Source organism: Nanorana parkeri, unplaced genomic scaffold (genome assembly GCF_000935625.1).
Source record: "Nanorana parkeri isolate BGI_ZX_2015 unplaced genomic scaffold, ASM93562v1 scaffold408, whole genome shotgun sequence".
In the NCBI taxonomy this organism is placed as follows: Eukaryota; Metazoa; Chordata; class Amphibia; order Anura; family Dicroglossidae; genus Nanorana; species Nanorana parkeri.
The window spans coordinates 313486-332829 of record NW_017306676.1 but is presented as its reverse complement, the minus strand read 5'-3'; the positions used below and the strand labels follow the sequence as shown (position 1 = coordinate 332829).

The 19344-nt window shown below is 42.2% G+C and overlaps 1 protein-coding gene across 3 annotated transcripts in view; it reads left to right on the top strand.

Moving 5' to 3' along the window:
- Nucleotides 1-19344, top strand: part of KIF13A (kinesin family member 13A) — a 165593-nt gene that overhangs the window by 77996 nt on the left and 68253 nt on the right. For all 3 annotated transcript variants that reach the window (XM_018559634.1, XM_018559632.1, XM_018559635.1), the window contains exons 4-6: nt 1963-2023; nt 16082-16174; nt 16959-17139. In XM_018559634.1, the coding sequence (XP_018415136.1) occupies nt 1963-2023; nt 16082-16174; nt 16959-17139 (335 nt within the window). The remainder of the gene's footprint in view (nt 1-1962; nt 2024-16081; nt 16175-16958; nt 17140-19344) is intronic.

Sequence of the window (19344 nt, the reverse complement as noted above, 5' to 3'; positions counted from 1 at the left end):
GGGGGGCAAAAATAATCTTGCACCAGGGCCATTTGTTCCCTAGGTCTGCCACTGACTGCAAACGACAGGCTTGGGGAGAGAGAATTCTCAGGGGGACTGGAACGCAACCTGGCCAGCTCACTTTGCTTTTTTTTTTTGTGGAAATCACTCACCTTATAGTTCTCCTTTAAGGGCCCAGTCACACCATAAAGAGTGCGTTCCAGAGCGTTCGGCCTCTGGTATGCAACCCAGCCGGCTCACTTTGTTTTGGGGCGGGAGGGGGCGTGGCGGTGCATTGTAGTCAATGGCACCGAAGCCACGCCACCCCTCCGCATTGTGATAGCCAGCACCTGAACGCGTGGCACATTAGTGCCTGCGTTCTGGTCCAGTGTGATCTGCAAAAAATGCCTAATGCACTACGTTTTGCAGGTCGCACTGGACCGGAACGCAGGCACTCATGCGTCACGCATTCGGGTGCATGAAGCTGTCACAGGTCGGCTCTATCGATCGGGAAGTGAGCAGAAACATGCAGTCGCTCCGCTTCCTGATCGTCTCCCTGCAGTGAGCGGTGACAGTCAGTGAATCGCCCACAGCGGAACGCGTGGCACAACGGTGCGATTGCTTGCACTATTTTTTACGATCACATTACTCCGTGGGCATCGGTGTGTCATGCGTTCCGGTGCAAGTGATCACACTGCAGGTTGGGAGGTGTGGCTGCGGGGCCATTTACTTGAATGCACCACCACTGTTTGATAAATTCCCCTCACTGTGTTCTAGTGCAGTGCAATCACAAAAAAAATAGTGCATGTCCGATTTTTTGCGATCACACCGCACACATGTTCCAGTGTGGGTGGGAGGCATGTCTGCAGCGCTATTGACATAAATGGAGCCACCATGCCCCCTCCCACCCCAGAATGAGCCTTTGTTTATGCGATCCGTTACGTTCATCCCATGAGACTGTGCGATGAACGCACTGGATAGTGTGAACGGGCCCTGAGTGATAAACACACCTTCATAAGGTTGTTCTGGACACTGTTCTGCCATACCTGCCTGATAGTTACCCTATCAGGCAGGGTGCTCGCAGTGAATGCGGATGGCACCGCAAATATCAGCAATTGTGTAGAGATGTCACCAGCACACCAAAATCCTTCTTGGAATAAGCAAATGTTAAATTATTGAAGTTCCTTGTCATATAAACAACTGTTGTTTTATATGACAAGGAACTTCAATAAATGAACATTTGCTTATCCTAAGAAGGATTTTGGTGTGCTGGTGACATCTCTACACAATCTCTAATCGGGCGGCTGCTCACTCCCAATTAGAGCCTCGGGAGGCCCCCAGCGGACGGCCCTCTAACATGCCTGATTAGAGGGCTGTGCCTGCCTGATCTGTGACACAAGAATGTTTATACAGGTGGGACTTGTGGGAGGGGCTTGTATATGGGCGGAGCACAAGGGGGCCCCATAACCATGTATTGCCCGGGGCCCCATGTGTTGTCAGTCCGCCCCTGGTGGTCACAGACTGAGAAGTGATATTTTGATGTGGTCACTGTGAGCTGCAGTAAATTAACTCGCTTGCTTTTCCACTCCAGAACATCTGCAACAGTCGTAGTTTCAGGTCCAGACAAAAAAGTAACACAAACTTTTACGACTGCTTATTAGCTTTAATTACTACAGTAAAGCAAGGCAACATCTTCATAACGGACAAGGAATTTTTAATGGCATTCAATTTCTATAGCACAAATAAGATTAACCTGTTATCAAATTATGAGGGACAACACAGCGTTTCCCCTTGCACTCTATTTGTTTTGTGTGTCATACTAAAGCCTGTACTTTGGAATCATACTGTCTCAACTCATGCTGCTAGTTTACATATAAAGAGAAACTGTAGCCTGTGTTCATTATTTACCATCTCTTCTTTAATGCGTAAAACACAACATTTTTGAAAACTGATTTATAATGTTTTGTTTTGTTTTATCTGTAGGTTTTTGCATTCGATTACTGTTTTTGGTCGATGGATGAGGCGAACACGTCAAAATATGCAGGTAAATTGTACTTCCAGGGCAGATGAGCTCAAAGGACCACATGCAGATATTACCCGAGCATAAAGCCTACCTATGTGGTCTTTCTAGAAAAAAGGACAGCATATTATAAAAAGACAGATGTGTTATTAATTTTCTAGAGACTGTGAACATTTTGCATACATGGGATAGTCTATCATCTCATAAATATTAGTGTCATATCAGTGTTGTTTTAAAGCACAAATCGCCGATGAGAAAGACTTAGTACACCCTTCTTGATAAAATCAAGGAGCAATGTGGATTCAAGAAAAAAAGTGTGGCCCCAGAACACAATAGAAGCAGCAGGGGATTCATCCATCCACACTGTTCATTGTGGATGGAGGAATCTGTTTGGGGTGGGATTGGTTATCTCAGTGCAAAGGGGCAAAAAGTATAAGTACATAAGTTAATTGATCTTTAAAGGCATGATAGCTAGGGGAAAAACTCTGTGGTGCCTGTTTCCCTTGGTGCCCTAAGTATGTGCTTATTTTGCTTTATGGTGATGGTTGGGGGGGTCCCTTCAATGCTGACACAGGCAGTGATAAAAAAATAATTGTTATGTACCATTGGAAAGGTTCAGGACCTTTATCAGGACTTTATAGCTGTCTGGGTCCCCATGAGGGAGAATTACCCTTATTTGCTGTTTAGGTGATGAGTGTCAGAACAGTAAGGCAAACCACCAGGTTGTAACTCTTTCCCACATCCATCAAACATTTTAAAAACAAATGTTTTAGTTGCAGTTGGGCTTTAAGTTATATTATTAGTATTATGGATTTATATAGTACCAACAATGCTTTACAATATAAAGGAAGACCATATAGTTGCAATACAATTCAAGACAAGATGGTTAGGAAGGCCCTTATTGTGAAGGCTTACAATCTAAAAGGGAGTGATAGGTGATCCAGAAGGTGGTTGCTGTGTGGGGATGGGTTGTTTGACAGACTAGAAAGTTGTTGGGTAGTATTACCCAGGTGAAATGGATATGTAAATATATTCCAATGACTACAATAATATTCACATAAACACCCCTAGATCTGAGGATTCTTAGACAAAAGAAGTAGTTCCATCAGCAATATACATTTATTGGTCGGGCTACATATTTACAAATAACACACAAAACAATATTTACAAGACAATGTACAAGTGTGGTGGAGTTTTACCTCTCAGCTTCTCGCCTGTTCATACTGAATGCCTTTGTGTTCCATGTAAAAGAGCGAGCACGTGGCTTGCTAACAATACCTTATATATCCTCCTTTCTGTACACTGCCTACCAAATGTACATTGGGCGTAACCTGATTGGAGGATTTAAATAAGGTTGCGGTTTACCCCCCATGTGAGATGTGATAAGCAAACAAAACAATAGCTAGGACTTTAAAGCAGACAGATTCACAGTAACACAATTGAGGAACTGAGTCACATAACATGCAGATAGATGCAGTCAAATATATATATTATATTATCTAATTAATATATTACACAAGCAAAACTTTATATGGCAACAGTAGAGGTGGTAAAGGTTTCCCTGAAGAAATTAGTTTTCAGGGATCGTTAAAAGGCAGAGTTGGAGATAGCTGGACAGGTTGAATAGGTTGTTCCAGAGTATGAGAGAGACTCTGGGGAAGTCCTGGAGGCGAGCATGCTAGGAGTTACGCAGTTTGGGTGATGTATTGAAAAAAGGAGGTAAGAGATATGACTGGGGAAAAGTTGTGGATCACTTTGTAAGTGGTTGTTAATATTTTGAAATATATTCTTTAGGCGATCGGAAGCCAGTGGAGGAATTAACAGAAATGTTGAAAGACTGAGTTGTAAGAAGTGATATGACATCAATACTGATATGTCAGTTAGCAATTTAGTGAGGACAAGGGCACTGGAGGGGTGAGCTGCAGAGTGGAGAGATAGATGTGTGCGTCATCACCATAGCTATGGTATTGGAAGCCATGCAAGGTTATCAACTGACCTATGGAGGTGGTGTAGATAGAGAATAGAAGGGGTCTGAGCACAGAGTCTTGGGGGGGCCCTATTGAAAGAGGAGAGGAGTAGGTAAAGTCTTTGGATATTTCATAAATGTGGCAATTTACTATTCTGGTTAGCATTGTTGCTAAAGAAGAACTCCAAGTTCCAGGCTAGATAGACCCCCACAGCCTCTTCTTTGCCTGAGCTGCGGCGGTTTAAGGACCCTTGACGTCATCACATCTAACACAGGTCAATCCATTAGATGTGATGCCGCCGAGGACCACAGCTGGAGCGGATGGGGAGAGAGAGGTGAGCAGTCACTGCCGCAGGGCCAAGGATCAGGTGAGTATATCTTCTTTATTTTTCCCCTTAGACCAAAACAAGCACTTAACCCTTGCAGTGAGAGGCTAGCCCCCTTAATTTTTTTAAAATCTGAAGTTATTCTTTAATGGTAGATACATTGGAGATGCCAGATTTTAGAATCGAAGTCTCTAGATGTAGAATTACATTTTAGCTAGTTCCTTAACAATGCAACCCATCTGTGGACCCCAGATGAATGAATTACAATCTTGTGTCTCTAAAATACAGCTGGCAGTTGGCTTTCTTCCATATAAAATATAGCGCAAGGCAAATATCCCAAAACTAATAAATACATATAAATAAATGAGGATAATATAAATATGAGTGCTGATGGTGTGGCGCCAATTACATTTATATGCCTTCTATCCCTACTGCTGGGTCAAGCACCCTAGTTAAGAGTTATTTTTATGATTTTTTTACATTGCAAGTCTCTCCCCTCTGTGCTTTCCATGATATGGTTATTTTGGAGGAATCAATTCAGCACTGTTTGACTTCCTTAAGTTATAAGAATACACTAGAATCCAATGAGTCTGTTTGCCACTGGGGGCATATCCTGACAGCCGTGGATTCATCAGCACTTTATCACACTGGAATTGGAATTTTGTACACTTGCAGCACTGATATGGTGGATGATTCTAATCATTTGACTTTTTTTTTTATTATTTATTTAATATATTTATGTTCATTGATATTGATACAGCAGCTGATTTCTTTTTTTTTTTTGTAGGGGGGTTATAGCTAGCGCAGAATTGGCTCTTTTAAGAGTTGGCTTTCCTTAGCTAGGAAGAAAGACGGCACAAATTTGTCTTAGAGAGCTCTTTGAAATGATTGGTTGTGGTCATGGAGTTAGGTGGGCCCTTTGTGTTGTCAGGAAGAACAACAGTCAACAAGCAGGACAGATGCTTGAGTGGTGTAGACAGACACAAACAGAGCAAACCACAGACAGTAGCAGCATCGTCCGGCTCATGATCAGGCAGGGGTAAGCAAACAAAGTCCAGGTTCCAGATAGGTAAACTGAATAGGATACACATATGCAAGCTCATATACACAATACATGGGAAGATTCCCAAGGCATCAACAGTCAGACAAGGAATGGTACAAGGCTGATTTTTACAGTTGTTCAGTTGAAGACCTGTACTGACCTCCCTTTTTTTTTGGCAGTGCCATTGGGATAGATAGACATCAGCTTTTTTTTTTTTGTAATACATTTTTCAACACTGGCCATTGCCCGGTTTATGTATTGTGAACCTGTGAAAGCTCCGATCTTCCTTATCCTTCTCTTAAATAACTCACAGATAACTTAGACAGCCAATGACCAAAGAAGAAAGATTAAAGGAACATCTGGCACCTTCACTATGGAGATAGTTGGCAATGCAAGGTGTGCACTCCATTACAAAGGTTGCTTGGCAGGAATCAAAGGAAAACTGTGCTGAGGATTTACAGTATATGTACCTATATACAGTATTTGTTTATAAAGCAATTGATTGCTTTTACTGGGAGGGTTAGCTTTCTTATCAGAAAACGAATACTAGGAAAACCCAATAGGTCAGCAAGAGAGCCCCCATTTTTCAGTGAAAGTGGAAAATTTAAATAAAAGAGAACTATGGCCCAACCTTTTTTTGCCATAGTTCTCTTTAGGGGCACAGAAGGACATATACTATTGTCCTCCTGTGACCCAAAACTTGCAGAGCCGCCCTGCATTCGGGACGGATCCCGACAATATTGCCAGCATCCACCCCGCTGCCTGATTGACAGCTGTCTCTCTAGAGGCAGAGCCAGCTGTGCCCACCCCCTCCCCGTCGGTTCTTCCAGTCAGCTCTGGAGGAACGGAGAGGGGAGGGGGGATCCCTGTGGGGGTGTGGTGACTGATGGCAGGGAACTGAACGATCGGCGGTATGTTATCGAGGTCCCGATCAATAGAGCCGATGTGTGACAGCTTCAGTGACACACACAGGCTCTAATTATAGAGATGAGTGTAATTCACTCACCCCATAGTAATGCTTTAAAGTAGATGTAAACCCCAACTGAAAGATTTAAGGTTGTTAAAGCACTGTATATCATAAATAGTTTTCATTTTTAAAATATAGAATTTTTACCTTTTTTTTTTCCATCTTTGTTGCATCTCAGTGCTGCTTATCCCTTGAGGCCTCGTTTTAGCCACTTTCTGTCTATTTGTATAAATTCCATTAATGGCTAAATGGCATTTTGCATGGTGGTTTGCTTCAGAAGCCTGTGTGACAGGATGATAACACAAGAGCACAATTGGAATACAGAGAGAGAGAGTGTTGTCATCCTAGTACAGGAAGTATTTTAAAAATGACCTTCATGGTGGGATTACCATGTATGATTTTAATGAAAGCTGTATATATTACTGTTCAACATTATATTAACACGTTAATGTTTATATGAGATTTTAGTTATTGGGCTTACAAATACTTTAAAGCGCAATAATCTCAAAACTGAGTGGATTGCTCTTTAAAGTGGATTACTCTAATAACATTCTTGGTGTAGTGGGTCTTCAAGGTTGTCCAATATAGACTAAGCTCAACTTTTTTGCCAACCTTCATTGCTCACCAGCAAACACCGTAAGGTTTCTTTATAATCCTATGAAGAATGTTCTAGAGAATCTGCAATGAAGTACTTCTGGCCCTGTACCCTGTAATTTATTTTTTGTCTGAAAATGCTGAGTATATTGCTCATCTGAGCCAGCAATAAGAAAAAAACAAGCCTAACATGGCTGTTAAACTTTACTAATAGAGGGTGCAGATCACCAGATCACCAAGCTGGAGTTGAGCCTCTGCCCTAATCCATTAAAACATCTCATGGTTGAACTTGCTTCTTAAAATAGATGAAACGCGAACTAAAATCATATAAGCTTAAAGTCAAACTGAAGCCAAAACTTTAACTTCAACTACAACAGCAACTTTCTGTATATATTTGCTTTGCAAGTGAACAGATTCAAAGAATGAGCTTAAAGTAGAACTGAAGCCAAAACTTTTTTTTAGTTTTTGTATAGAGTAGGGGAGAGTTATAATCCCTCTCACAACTAGAATTTACAGGAAATTTCTGCAAATTGAGGGAAATCCCTGGTGGCCAGCAGGATCACCAGCACTAGTATCCCCATTGGGAGATTTCCCATATATTCCTGCTCTGGTGACAACCTAAAATTTGGCATTTTCTTTCACTTTCACACCAAATGCAGACCAGATCTGCTTAAGTTTCTGCACACGCAGTGCAGTGTGTTATACTGCTTTTTTATGCCTCATTTCTAATGCGTTCCAAGCCGTTTTTGATAAAAAAAATATTTTTTAGTTTAAAATGGGCTTTCAGTGCTTTCCAGTGCGTTTGAATGCGTTCCAGAGCAGGTAAAATAGGGCTTTCTGCAGTTTTTTTACATGTTCTGGAACTGAACGCTGCGGTGTGAGCTAGAGCCCAAAATACCATTGGAATACATTGGACACAGTTTTGATCCGGTCTGTAACTGCTCTGCTCCTGGAACGCGCTTGGTGTGAACAAGCCCTAAATCTATGTAACGGGACATAGACAGCAATAAAAACCTGACAGGCGTTCTAATCCTTCTCCACTCTATCCAAAGCTAAAAGTTTTAAACATGTTAATGTCACCTAAAAAGTATTTGTTTTTCAACTTGTTAAAAAAAAATCTACAACTTTCATTAAAATAATTAAGGTCTTTGTTCAGGCACTTCCTGGTATAGGGTGACAACGCTCTGTCATCGTCTCCAACTTCTGCTTCTACAATTTTTATCCTATATTCAGATGGGACCCATCGCACTCCTGACCAGATTGTACCCTTACGTATCGGGTGGGTGCCAGAGTGACAGCAGAGGCCTCTGCAGATGACTGTAAAGTAAAGGAAAGTCTCTTGCACTCCAGCTTACATTTTTACTCAATATTTATTGACCTGTGTAGTGTCACATCATAGTAGCAAACTATGATGCTACTATGATGTGACACTATAGAGGTCAATAAATATTGACTAAAAATTAAGCTGGAGTGCGAGTGACTTTCCTTTACATTTTTACCCCGTCGCACAGTCTTCTGATGGAAACTACAAGTAGCCATTTCAACACACATTGCACAGACATGGTCCGCCGTTGTCACCATCAGGAAACACGCCCTGAGAAATGAGATGTAGCCATTGCTGGAGTACATGCATGTTGACAGGAGGAGGCTGCAGTGGATCAGCAGTGCTGAAACGTAACAAAGGATGGTAAAAACGGAAAAAATAAAAGGTGTTTTTTTGATACCCATCATTTTGGAATGTTCTCATCGGAATGTTATTCAGTTAGACTTTACATCTACATATATTTGATGCTGTGTACAGGCGTTATTTCATCAGACTGACTACATCATCTCACTGTAGCTGTCGGCTTCCATTGTGTTTTAAAACATTCGCTTTGCAGATCCTCAATCCACTGTAGCTGCACTTTAACTGCACTGAGATCTGGAAAACCAGTAATAAGCATTTGTGGTATTTTTGGTCAGCGCTTTCACTTAAACCATGGTTGACCCTTTCGAATCACTCTGTAAATAAGTCATCCTCATACTTCCTTCTTGGTTCATGAAGAAAGAGAATGTAACGAGCTAAATCCAAATAAATCTCATCTGCATGTTGTGTGCTCGTCCAGTATATTTATTTTACTTTATGGTTCAGATTGTGGCCAGTATTTTAGAAACATTTCTTCTCTACTCACCCTTCATCATGTGATAGAAGTTGCTTGTTTATATCAAAAGCATGATCTGGTGTTTACATTAAGAACTAGAGGAATTGTGCCCTAGTGTGAGTAAAAAGTAAGAAAACTTTATTAACCCTTGCAGGTGGGCTACCCCTGCACTGCAAGAGTTAATGGCTTGTTTTTGTCTAGGTGCTAAAATAACAAAGTTATACTCCGCGAAGCTCCGAGACGGCCATCTCTCACAGAGCTTCCTTCTGCCTTTGTCCTCCTCCGCTGCAACATTGAAATGTTCCTTGGTGTCCTCACATCTATACACTGTGTATAGATCGTCATGCTTTACGGGACTTTAGACGGGTGCAGAGGAGGGGGAGGGAGGCTGAAAGGGATTGGTCTAAGAACAAGCTGGCCCTGCATTTCAGGTGAGTATAACTTTTGTTTTTTAAAGCACCTAGACAAAAATGAGCAGTTAACCCTTGCAGTACAGGGGTAGCCCCACTGCAAGTGTTAATACATTTTTTTCCTGGAGTTCTTCTTTAACCACGTTCCACAGTTCTTTTTAGCTCTTTGCACATGATTATAGCTATTCAGCAAGGCAGCACATGAATATCCATAGGGGAAGCTTGTTATACCTTGCTGATGTCCAAGTGATGGCTTAGCACAAACCAAAGGCCTGCTTGACTAAAGTTGGCCTTACATCGGTAGAATGTTTGTTCAATTTTCTAATGGTTAGTCTTATGAAATCAACATTCGGGATGAGGAATCTGGACAAACAGAATGTGAATGTAATTCTCGCTGACATTTTTTTTACATATTGGGGATGCAGCAAAATTTTGGCCATCCAAACATTTCTAACGAAAATAGTGCTATGGGCAAAATGTCGATAGTACCAAAACGGCTAAAAAAGAGGTGCATCCCCAGCTTCTCTTCTCCTTGCTGGCGGCTGGTCTGTGTCCCCTCCGATCCCTGCTGCAATCCACGCCTGTATTGGCAAAGGCAGCGAGGATCAGAAGGGACATAGAGCCGATCCAGCTACCAGCGAGGAGGAGAGAAGCTGTCAGGAGGCTTATAGGGACGATGCGGGGACAAGACAGCTGGCAGGAGGCCGAGGAGAGCTTGGCTCCTGTGACAAGCTGAGCAGTCAGAATGGAAAGCGGAGCACAAACATTCAGCAATCAGTAAGGATAAATAACTTACTGTGTCCCCAGTTATGAATGAACAGGAAGCGCTCTACATCACTTCCTGTTTGTTCATGATTGTAGACATAGTAACTGATATTGTCTCTTCATGGACTGCAAAGATACCAGGATTTAGTTGATTGTGCCAACTTTGGGTCTGTATCTCAGCCAAGAATTAGATACTGACCCTGAATGATGCCTGAACAAAGCTGGTGCTGTCCTTTTGTAGAGAAAAGCAGATGAAGCATTGTCAGGGAGAGCACTGTGATCTCTGTCAGAGGTAATAATTACATTCAAGTGTCACACTGACATATTACTTGGCATGCTGCACTTAATATGAAAAATATATCTGACCGGTCCAATCTGAACTCCAGTCTTCCCTTTATTCTTGCACAGTTGTACAGGCTCATCTCCTGTCCTGAGATTACTTACTCTAATTTCACTGTACACTGTAAGGTTCTGACATTGTGCATTAGAAGCTGCAGCAAGTCAGACAGTCTGCTTCATTTACTGGCTGGAAGATGTCCAACATCGTCTAGTTCTTTCCTCCCCAGCCTTATTGTCCCTGGCCTGCTTCTAGGAGATTGTGTAAAGCAGTTTTACTTACCTGATTCCCGCTTCCCCGGCAGTTGGCATTCACCTCTCTCCCCTCCGCTTCAGCATGTGGACTGTCCCTCGGCATCCTCACGTATAATGCAGGGATATGGGCCTTGCATTAGACACCATGACGTCAGTGGGCCTTCAAGCGCTGATGCTCAGGGGGAAGAGGCTGCAGGTGCCACGCTTGAAGCCTGTGGGAGTGGGGATCAGGTAAGTAAAAGACCTTTACATAAAAAGAACAGTTACCCCTTGCAGTGTGTGTATTGTCCAGATAGGCTTTACATCATTTCATGGAGGAAAACCATGCATCATTTTAGCAAACAGACTGGGACACATGATAGAATTCACAGCTTGCAGAAAAAAGATACAGAAGCCAATACAGAATACAGCCAACTAGGATGTTTGTTTCCAAGACTGGGCAGTCAGCTTAGATTAATTAACTTTGTGACCCTGTGGCTTTGGCAGAAATGTGAGAGTATAATACTGTACACATCAAAGCTCTGGCTTGTTTAATTTTCTAATGTATTACTGTCAGTGCCTGGTGAGACCTGACAGGGATGAAATGGTCAGGTCTCGGCTGCAGGTGCAGCCTCACTAATTATTATTGTAATGGGTCTAGGCTGCAAATACAGTTATAAATTGGATCACCTTTTATTCTTTTTTTTTTAACTAGTAAGTGCTGCTGCAAGGGTTAAAATACCCTGTGCTATAGCAAAGCAATCTGGAGAGTTGAACCACGGTTATACAAAGCAGCACTGCTGGTGGAAGGCATGGGGGTTAGATGGTGGAGATCCATTTTACATTATATTGGATATTTATTAGCAAGTCCCAGCATTCAGAGAAGATGTGTTACTAGAAGTAGCATCTTGTTGTTAAAGTGAATGACTGGCTAACAGTAGCCACATCTGAATTGGGAGAGATGCTTGCAGGGCCGGCCTTAGGCCTTTAGGCGCCCTGTGCTAGAAAGCTTTACAGCGCCCCTCAGTGACCACACCCCTCTGTGGCCACACCCTTTAGTGGCCACACACCCAGTAACCACACCCATTTATCACCCATATTTTTGGTAAAATATAAAAAGACGGGGTCACGTCGGGTAAATAGACTCCCCGCTCGGCCATCCTGACAGCTGCGGGCGCGGCTTCTCTCCCCCTCACCGCTCCGCCATCCTGACAGCAGGCATCGCTCCCTCCTGCGCGGACGAGGGAGCACTGTCATATCGGATGGCCAGCGCCCAGCGGTAAGGGGGAGAGAAGCCGCCCCCAGGAGGACGAGCTGTGTCGGTCGCACAGCGCCCTTGTTGCCATGGCACCCTGTGCGGCCGCACTGCTCGCACACCCCTAAGGCCGGCCCTGGATGCTTGTCCCTGGATGCAGACGGATGTAACATCCCGGGCACTCCTGGGTGCGATGACTCACAGTGATGATGTGATGTGGAGGAGAGGAAGAAAATAGGTCACCAGCACTCCATAAGTTAAAATGAATGAGTCCTTTTAATGGACAATGATGTCACAGAAATCCAACATGATGGCTCATGTTGGATTTCTGTGACATCATTGTCCATTAAAAGGACTCATTCATTTTAACTTATGGAGTGCTGGTGACCTATTTTCTTCAATCTTGTGTTTTGCACGGTGCCATCCGTGAAGTTACTTCGAGCACCATTTATTTGATTGTTGGCCGGGACTGTTGAAAGGTGTGCGGAGGGCACCTCCATCAATTGCATGTGATGTGGAGGAGTTTAATTGCTTTAGGCAATGAGTTATGTCCAGCTTCCCTGGAGAGTAATAGAATGCAAAGTGCGGGAAGTGTATCACACATACTCCCTCTGTGTAATGCAGATGGATAGATAAGCAGTTTCAAGCAGGAATATTCCACATGCAATCAACTTGATAGTAGAACAGTGAGAGGATATTTTATATCAGAGGGAGTATTTAATACAGTCATTTGGTATTGCGTTTGGTATATTTAGTACTTGCAGTTTAGAAATATTGCACTGGCAATCGATCTGGAACTCGGACTTAGCCCCAGGTAGCCTTGGTTAAGAGTCCTATGCAGTGAATGATCTCTGTGGTTGCTAAGTGCAACGTAATCCCAATAGGCAGTCGGGTGCTGCTCCACGATGGTAGGAATGGCATGCAGGAAATAAGATCCAGTAACTCTGTCAAGGGAGTGAAGTTTGAGATTGAGGCAGTATTCAGAGTCTGCAGAGATCAGGTTGTCTGAGGCAGGTATCCGATCCAGTAACTCTGTTAGGGAGTGAGGCTTGAGGTTGAGGCAGGTGTGAGACAGGTATAAGGCAGGTTCAGCGTGCGGGGTTGGAGCGGTATTTCCCGGTGTCTTCTCCCTTGCTCGAACACCAGGGAAATGAATCCTGCAGCTATAAAAGACAGTAGGAGGGGCCTGGTGATGTCAGGGATGACATGGCGGAAAGCCTGTGTCATTCACGGAGCAAGGGAAGGGTAAGTCTGCTACAACGGAGTGCGTCCAGGGATAATGATCTACCCTGAACAGCAAGTAATCATTCTGTGTACGATTAAATGCGGGCAGCCATGGACAGATGCGGCCTCTATCAGCCTGGTATCCACTTGAACCATAAGATGCGACTTCTAGTAACGCATCTACACTTGAAAAGGCACACGGCCGCATCTGTGCAGACACACCTAGGATTCCTGCAGCAAGAATCCGCAGGTTGTTGTCACGGGAATCCCCAGGCGCAACCTTAAACTTGAACTCTAAGCCCTTTTTACATCCAATTGGACCACATAACTACAATTCAGTTTCCAAAAAAATAACACTTCTTTGAAAACATGGTTTTTCAATAAAGAGGCAAAGCCCTGAATTTGAATGCAAATCAGATTTGTTTTTTCTGTAGTCAGGCCAGTATAATATGTATCTGGTTTTGTTGACTGCTCATTACGAGGTTCTAATAGCTCTAATATTTATAAATAGCATAAAATTGACGCATTCAAAAAATGATTGCATGTGTCCTCTTCTCCTCTTCAGCATGTTATATGTGAACAGGACTGAATAATAAACTGGAAAAAAAAGTTCTGATCCCATAAGCCTGTAGGATTTCATTACATATGTATCAAAAACTAAATAAAATTAACTGGGGACTGTAACATGAATACTGCAACACTTTCCAAATAACATCCGGTTGAACTCCTGGGCACAATACTATTGAACCCGTATATAAAAAGTTGCATGGATGTAGCAATTAAAGGGAAACACAATAATGTAGACTACATAAAAAATCATCTATAATACAAATAACTTCTATAACATCACTCTATATCAAAATAATCAAACACCCTTACAAATGATGACATGTTGGTAAATGCTCATGCACATAATCATTCCAAAATCATAAAAAGTATGGCGCATATAACCAGCAAAAGGAATCATTGCTGCAAAAGGAATCATTGCTGCAAAACTCTGAGGGTGCAATGTCAAAAATAACCAATGTATATATTAAAATCATACATATGATAGACAGAATCTAATCAATAATTGGCATAAAATAATCCACAGTGGAGCTATATCAATAACCCGCCCAGTAATAGTAATTCCAAATATATGCTGCAACAATGTAAGGAATACATCCCCATGATTACAAAACTGCTGATAAAAAAAATAAAAGATAAATAGGAACCAATGAGTAATGAAAGACATAACCACACGGTCACTCTCTAGAAACTGAATCGCACGTAAAAGCCTTATGTATCAGCAATAAAACAATTCAAATCAAAGCCAACATTCAGGCCTAAGGGGGCTAAGGTTTTTTTCTATATATCCACTCGGTTTCATTTTTAGCCAAGCCCCGTATCCAATTACCCCCTCTCCTGTTCCTGTGAGCCTTCTCAATGCCCCAAAATCGCAAACCTCTGGGATTCTCATTATGAAATTTCTTGAAATGCAATGATACAGAATGATCCTTAAATCTACGGCTTATGTTGTATACATGTTCCCTCACTCTAATGGCCAGGTTTCTAGTGGTCCAGCCAATATATTGAAGGCAGCAAGGGCATTACAACGTGTACACAACCCTTCCGTATCGCACGATATGAAATCCCTAATCTCATGTACTTCATTCTTTGCTGTTGTGCCAAAACTTTTTATTTTTCCTGGATTACCTTTAGCGTGTGTACAAGCAAAACAACGCCTACATGAGTAAAAACCTGCCAAATGAGGAAAAATTAGTCGCACTTCTTGGAGGACTAGTCGCATCTCTTGCCTTTTTGGCTTTCACCTCACTTTCTGTCTTAGACATCCGCAGAAAAAACAGGGAGGTGGAATTTTCTACCTTCGGGACATGGACAGTAATAAAACAATGACAGATGTTGTACCCAATGTAACTGACAGTCTTGTACCCCGACTGGGTACCACTGCTAAGGTCACAGCTTTCTCTTGCTGTCAACCCAATCCAAAGTCTTATATCAGTTCCCAAATGCAGTCATTATCACCTTTAGACCCACACAGTCTCTAGTAATTGTGGAAACATGGCACCCCCTGGCAGGGGGAAGAAGTAATCCCAACGGCCCCCTTGTCCCAAAATCAGAACCCCTTTCTAGGCCAAGGTCCATAGTTGGCATGGAGGATAATTTAAACAATTCTTGTGTATATTTCTGTTTGAAGCCAATAAATATCTTCCAAGCTGCAATAATTTAAAGAATGGAAAGTAGGAGGCGTCTGCAGGAGCCAAAGCATTCCACACACGATCCACCCACGGTGATGGTGGTTGCAATGCTTTATTGACTCCAGTGCAAAAAGTAAATGCTAATTTTTTTCTAAAAGAAGAAATTTCCCTTTAATCTGAGCACTACATGTCTTCCAGTTAATACATAGGGTGTGCAGTCACACAGGGATGACATTGTCAGTTGGGTAGAAGGTAAATACATCCTTGGCAGTTGTTTAAGTCATTGATAATTTGTAGCAGTAGGTGAGCTGAGAGAGCTTTGTGTAGGTCAGATCTAAATCAGATGACTGCTAAAGACAGCGATCGTTTTTCCACCTCATCAGCACTATATGCTATGCAGTAGCTGCATAATGTATGCCAGTCACACTTTCATCTCAGCTGTCGGAAGAGGAAAGGAAGTAATGACACTCGGTGATTGACCATAGTTGGCACACGTACAAGAAGACTGAGGCACTGTTCTGTATTCAGTTATTTTCCATCAGCTTTGGAAAGACATAAAGCATGTTATTGGTGTCACAGGAATGAATATATTACAAAGCTGTATAATGCTGTATTATTTTGCAGGTCAAGAAGAAGTTTTCAAGTGCCTTGGGGAAGGAATTCTTGATAATGCCTTTCAGGGATACAATGCTTGTATTTTTGCCTATGGGCAAACAGGTGGGTAAATATACATTTTAGAGGATGTATAAAAACTGGGACAAAAAAAAGAAAGAAAGAAAAAGAGAACTTGCATTATGTATAATAAACATTCTTACCTATAGAAAGACCACTGCCTTTTTTTGTTGTTGGTTTAAAAGGGAATACTATTAAAACTGAAATCCGGGCACACACACTTTTTACCTCCCACCCCGCCTCCCAGCTAAGTAAGTTTAAAAGAAAACCTGAACGCTCCGTTTACTAACCTAAACCTGTGGTCACATGATGTACTAGACCCCGAGAATTCTATATTCTGGACTGCAGAGCGGGAGGGTCTTTCTTTTGATGCTCATGTTGCTGCCCAAGTGATGTGGCTATTTCCTTCGTTTGGCCAGTAGTGGGGTCCTCTCATGCAGAGAGGGGCAGCAACAAAGCCTGTTAGCAGGGGGCCCATATACCAGGACTGAATCAGCGACTTCATTCCCAGAAGAAGTGTTTGCCAGAGGGTCATGTGACAGGGGACTCTGGTACATTGGCTTTTTTTTTTAATGGGGACATAGATAGGAGGTTTTGGGAGGTTGGAATCAGAGGGTGGATTTATGTATACTTAAAGATAGGCTTTAAAGAGGAAGTCAGAACTCCTGATCTGGTCTGCATACTGAGTTTATTGAAGAGGCAACTAGCAACGCCAGTTGCTTCTTCAATTAACTCAGTATGCAGACCAGACCAATATGGTGTTTAGATTTCTGCTGATGTGTATAAGTCATGCTACTATTTTATCATTGATATTTTGTGTTTATTGTAGGTTCAGGAAAATCTTTCTCCATGATGGGATCGGCAGATCAGCCTGGCCTTATACCACGACTCTGTTCTGCTTTATTTCTGAGAGCTACGGAGTTGGAAAATGACTCTCAGACCTTCAAAGTGGAAGTCTCCTATATGGAAATTTACAATGAGAAGGTTAGAGATCTATTAGATCCTAAAGGGTAAGTGCTAAAGCACATGCAAAATGTGTTGTTTGCTATTTGTATTATTTGTAATTTATACATAAATGTGTAAATGTCCCTACTGGTGATCATGTCTATGTTAAATAAATAGATTATATCAGTGTTTCCTCCTTGAAGGGAAGGCATAGTGGTTTTGTACATTTTTTTTCAAGCTTTTTTTTTGGTCAGAAATAAAAAATACTGTGTATGAAAATATTTTTTCAGTCAGTCATTTTATATGTTCCAGTCACTATTTGCCCGTCCTACATTAAGTGGCACTAGCAGCATCTGGCTGCTTCCCCTCTTTTCTCTGCAAAGGTATAAATATAAACACACAGTCAAACTGACTGTTTATGCACCCAGCATATGAGTAAATTTGCCCGAGGGAAGTCAGATAGTAATTGTGTTTCCCACTGCCCCCTGAAATTTATTGGAGGCCCTAGTCTTGTATAGAGTCTGTTGTTTTCTGCCAGGTCAGACATAACATTGTTATTTTCTTCCTTTTCAATGTGTAACAAGCTGCACCCGCAGTTTGAGAGAGATCGAAGAGTTTTGAGGTTTTTTGATACATGGTTATTTTCCAGCATTTGTGATCTGCTTCCTTGGACCGTTAGCCAATTGATCTCACCAGTCCAGGCACACAAAAACAATACATTATCAATCCCAAAATGACATAGAATCCAGTGGCCATATACTTTAGAGAAGCCTGGATACAACAAACCATATAGTATTCAGCTCTAATTACAGGCCCCATTCACACTGAGCGACATACCTTTTAGGAGCGGATCCGCGCGGCCGGGATAGCGCGATGTTCGGGGTGACGTTCTGAAAAAAGGGTCCTGCAGGCACGACTTGCGACGGGCGACATGGAGCTGCATATTAAGACAGCTCCATTGAAAATCATTGGCCGGCGACTTCTGACGATATCGCGCGGCAATCCGCTCAGTGTGAATGGGGCCTTAGGTACACTATAATCTGTCATAACGTATCCCCATACAGTATAGAGACTTCCTACCAACTATACCTTAATTTGTTTAGATATTATTCACATATTCATGTTGGATTTGTCATCCAAACCTGTGGAATAACAAGTGTATAGGCTTTGACCATACTGCTTCTTATAAAGCTGAAGACACATTTCAGATGGCTTGTGGTGGTTAAGATCATGTGGAGGTCATGACAATGGTTATCCCTTTCCCATGGTTCCTAAATGATGGAAGCCAGGAGGTTGTAGTGTGCCCCAGCTTCAAAGAAAACTGTACTGAGACAAATATGTAGGCTGCCGTTTCGGCATCCTTCTGAAAATGCTAGTTGCCTCTCTTTCATGCACATCCAGCAGCTTCAGTATTTTTGGAGGCACGGACCTGGAATGAGTATGTGGACCAGAAAAATCAGAGTGAATTCAAAACTCCTGATCCTGCCCAGTGACTCGGAAGGTGCAGGAACCATTAGGCCGTTTTCACGCCAAGCGTAGAGCAGTTGCAGACCCGATCAAAACTGCGTCCAATGTATTCCAATGGTATTTTTTGCTCCAGTTCACATTGCAGCGTGCAGTTCCAGAGCAGGTCCATAGCAGGTGAAAAAACTGCTGCAGGCCCTATTTTAACTGCTCTGGATCTGCAAACGCATCAAAAATGCATGCAAATGCCTGTAACGCACTGAAAGCCCATGTTAAACTAAAAAAAATAAAAAAATAAAACGGCCCAGATCTTATCAAAAACGCGGCACAACCCACTGCACTGCGTGTGCAGAAACCTGAGCGGATCTGCTCTGCATTTGGTGTGAACAAGGCCTTAATGGTATAGAATACGCAGGGATTGTTGTGGTAGTCTAGTCTATTTCCATGTAAAAGTAATACATTTTTTTACAGTGAACTAAGGGTTGAGGATTCTTCTGGTCCTGGTATATTCAGATTGTGGTTCTTCCATATTCTCCTTTGCTTTTTTAATATGCAATAAACTTAACTAACCCTGACCGATTTAGAAGCTTTCATAATTCTTTCCTAGCTGACTCGTGGAAACTTTAGCTCCTCTTGTTGTATACAGCTCAGCTGCATTGCTATAATTAGTAGTGGTGCAAAGTATTTATTTGAGATGTAATAACAATACATGTAGTTTCTAACTGCTTTTTAGGGAACTTGTAACGGTTCTGGAGTGTGTAGTTCAGTTCTGTAGAGAACCGTTATTACATAATCCTTTTCTAGCT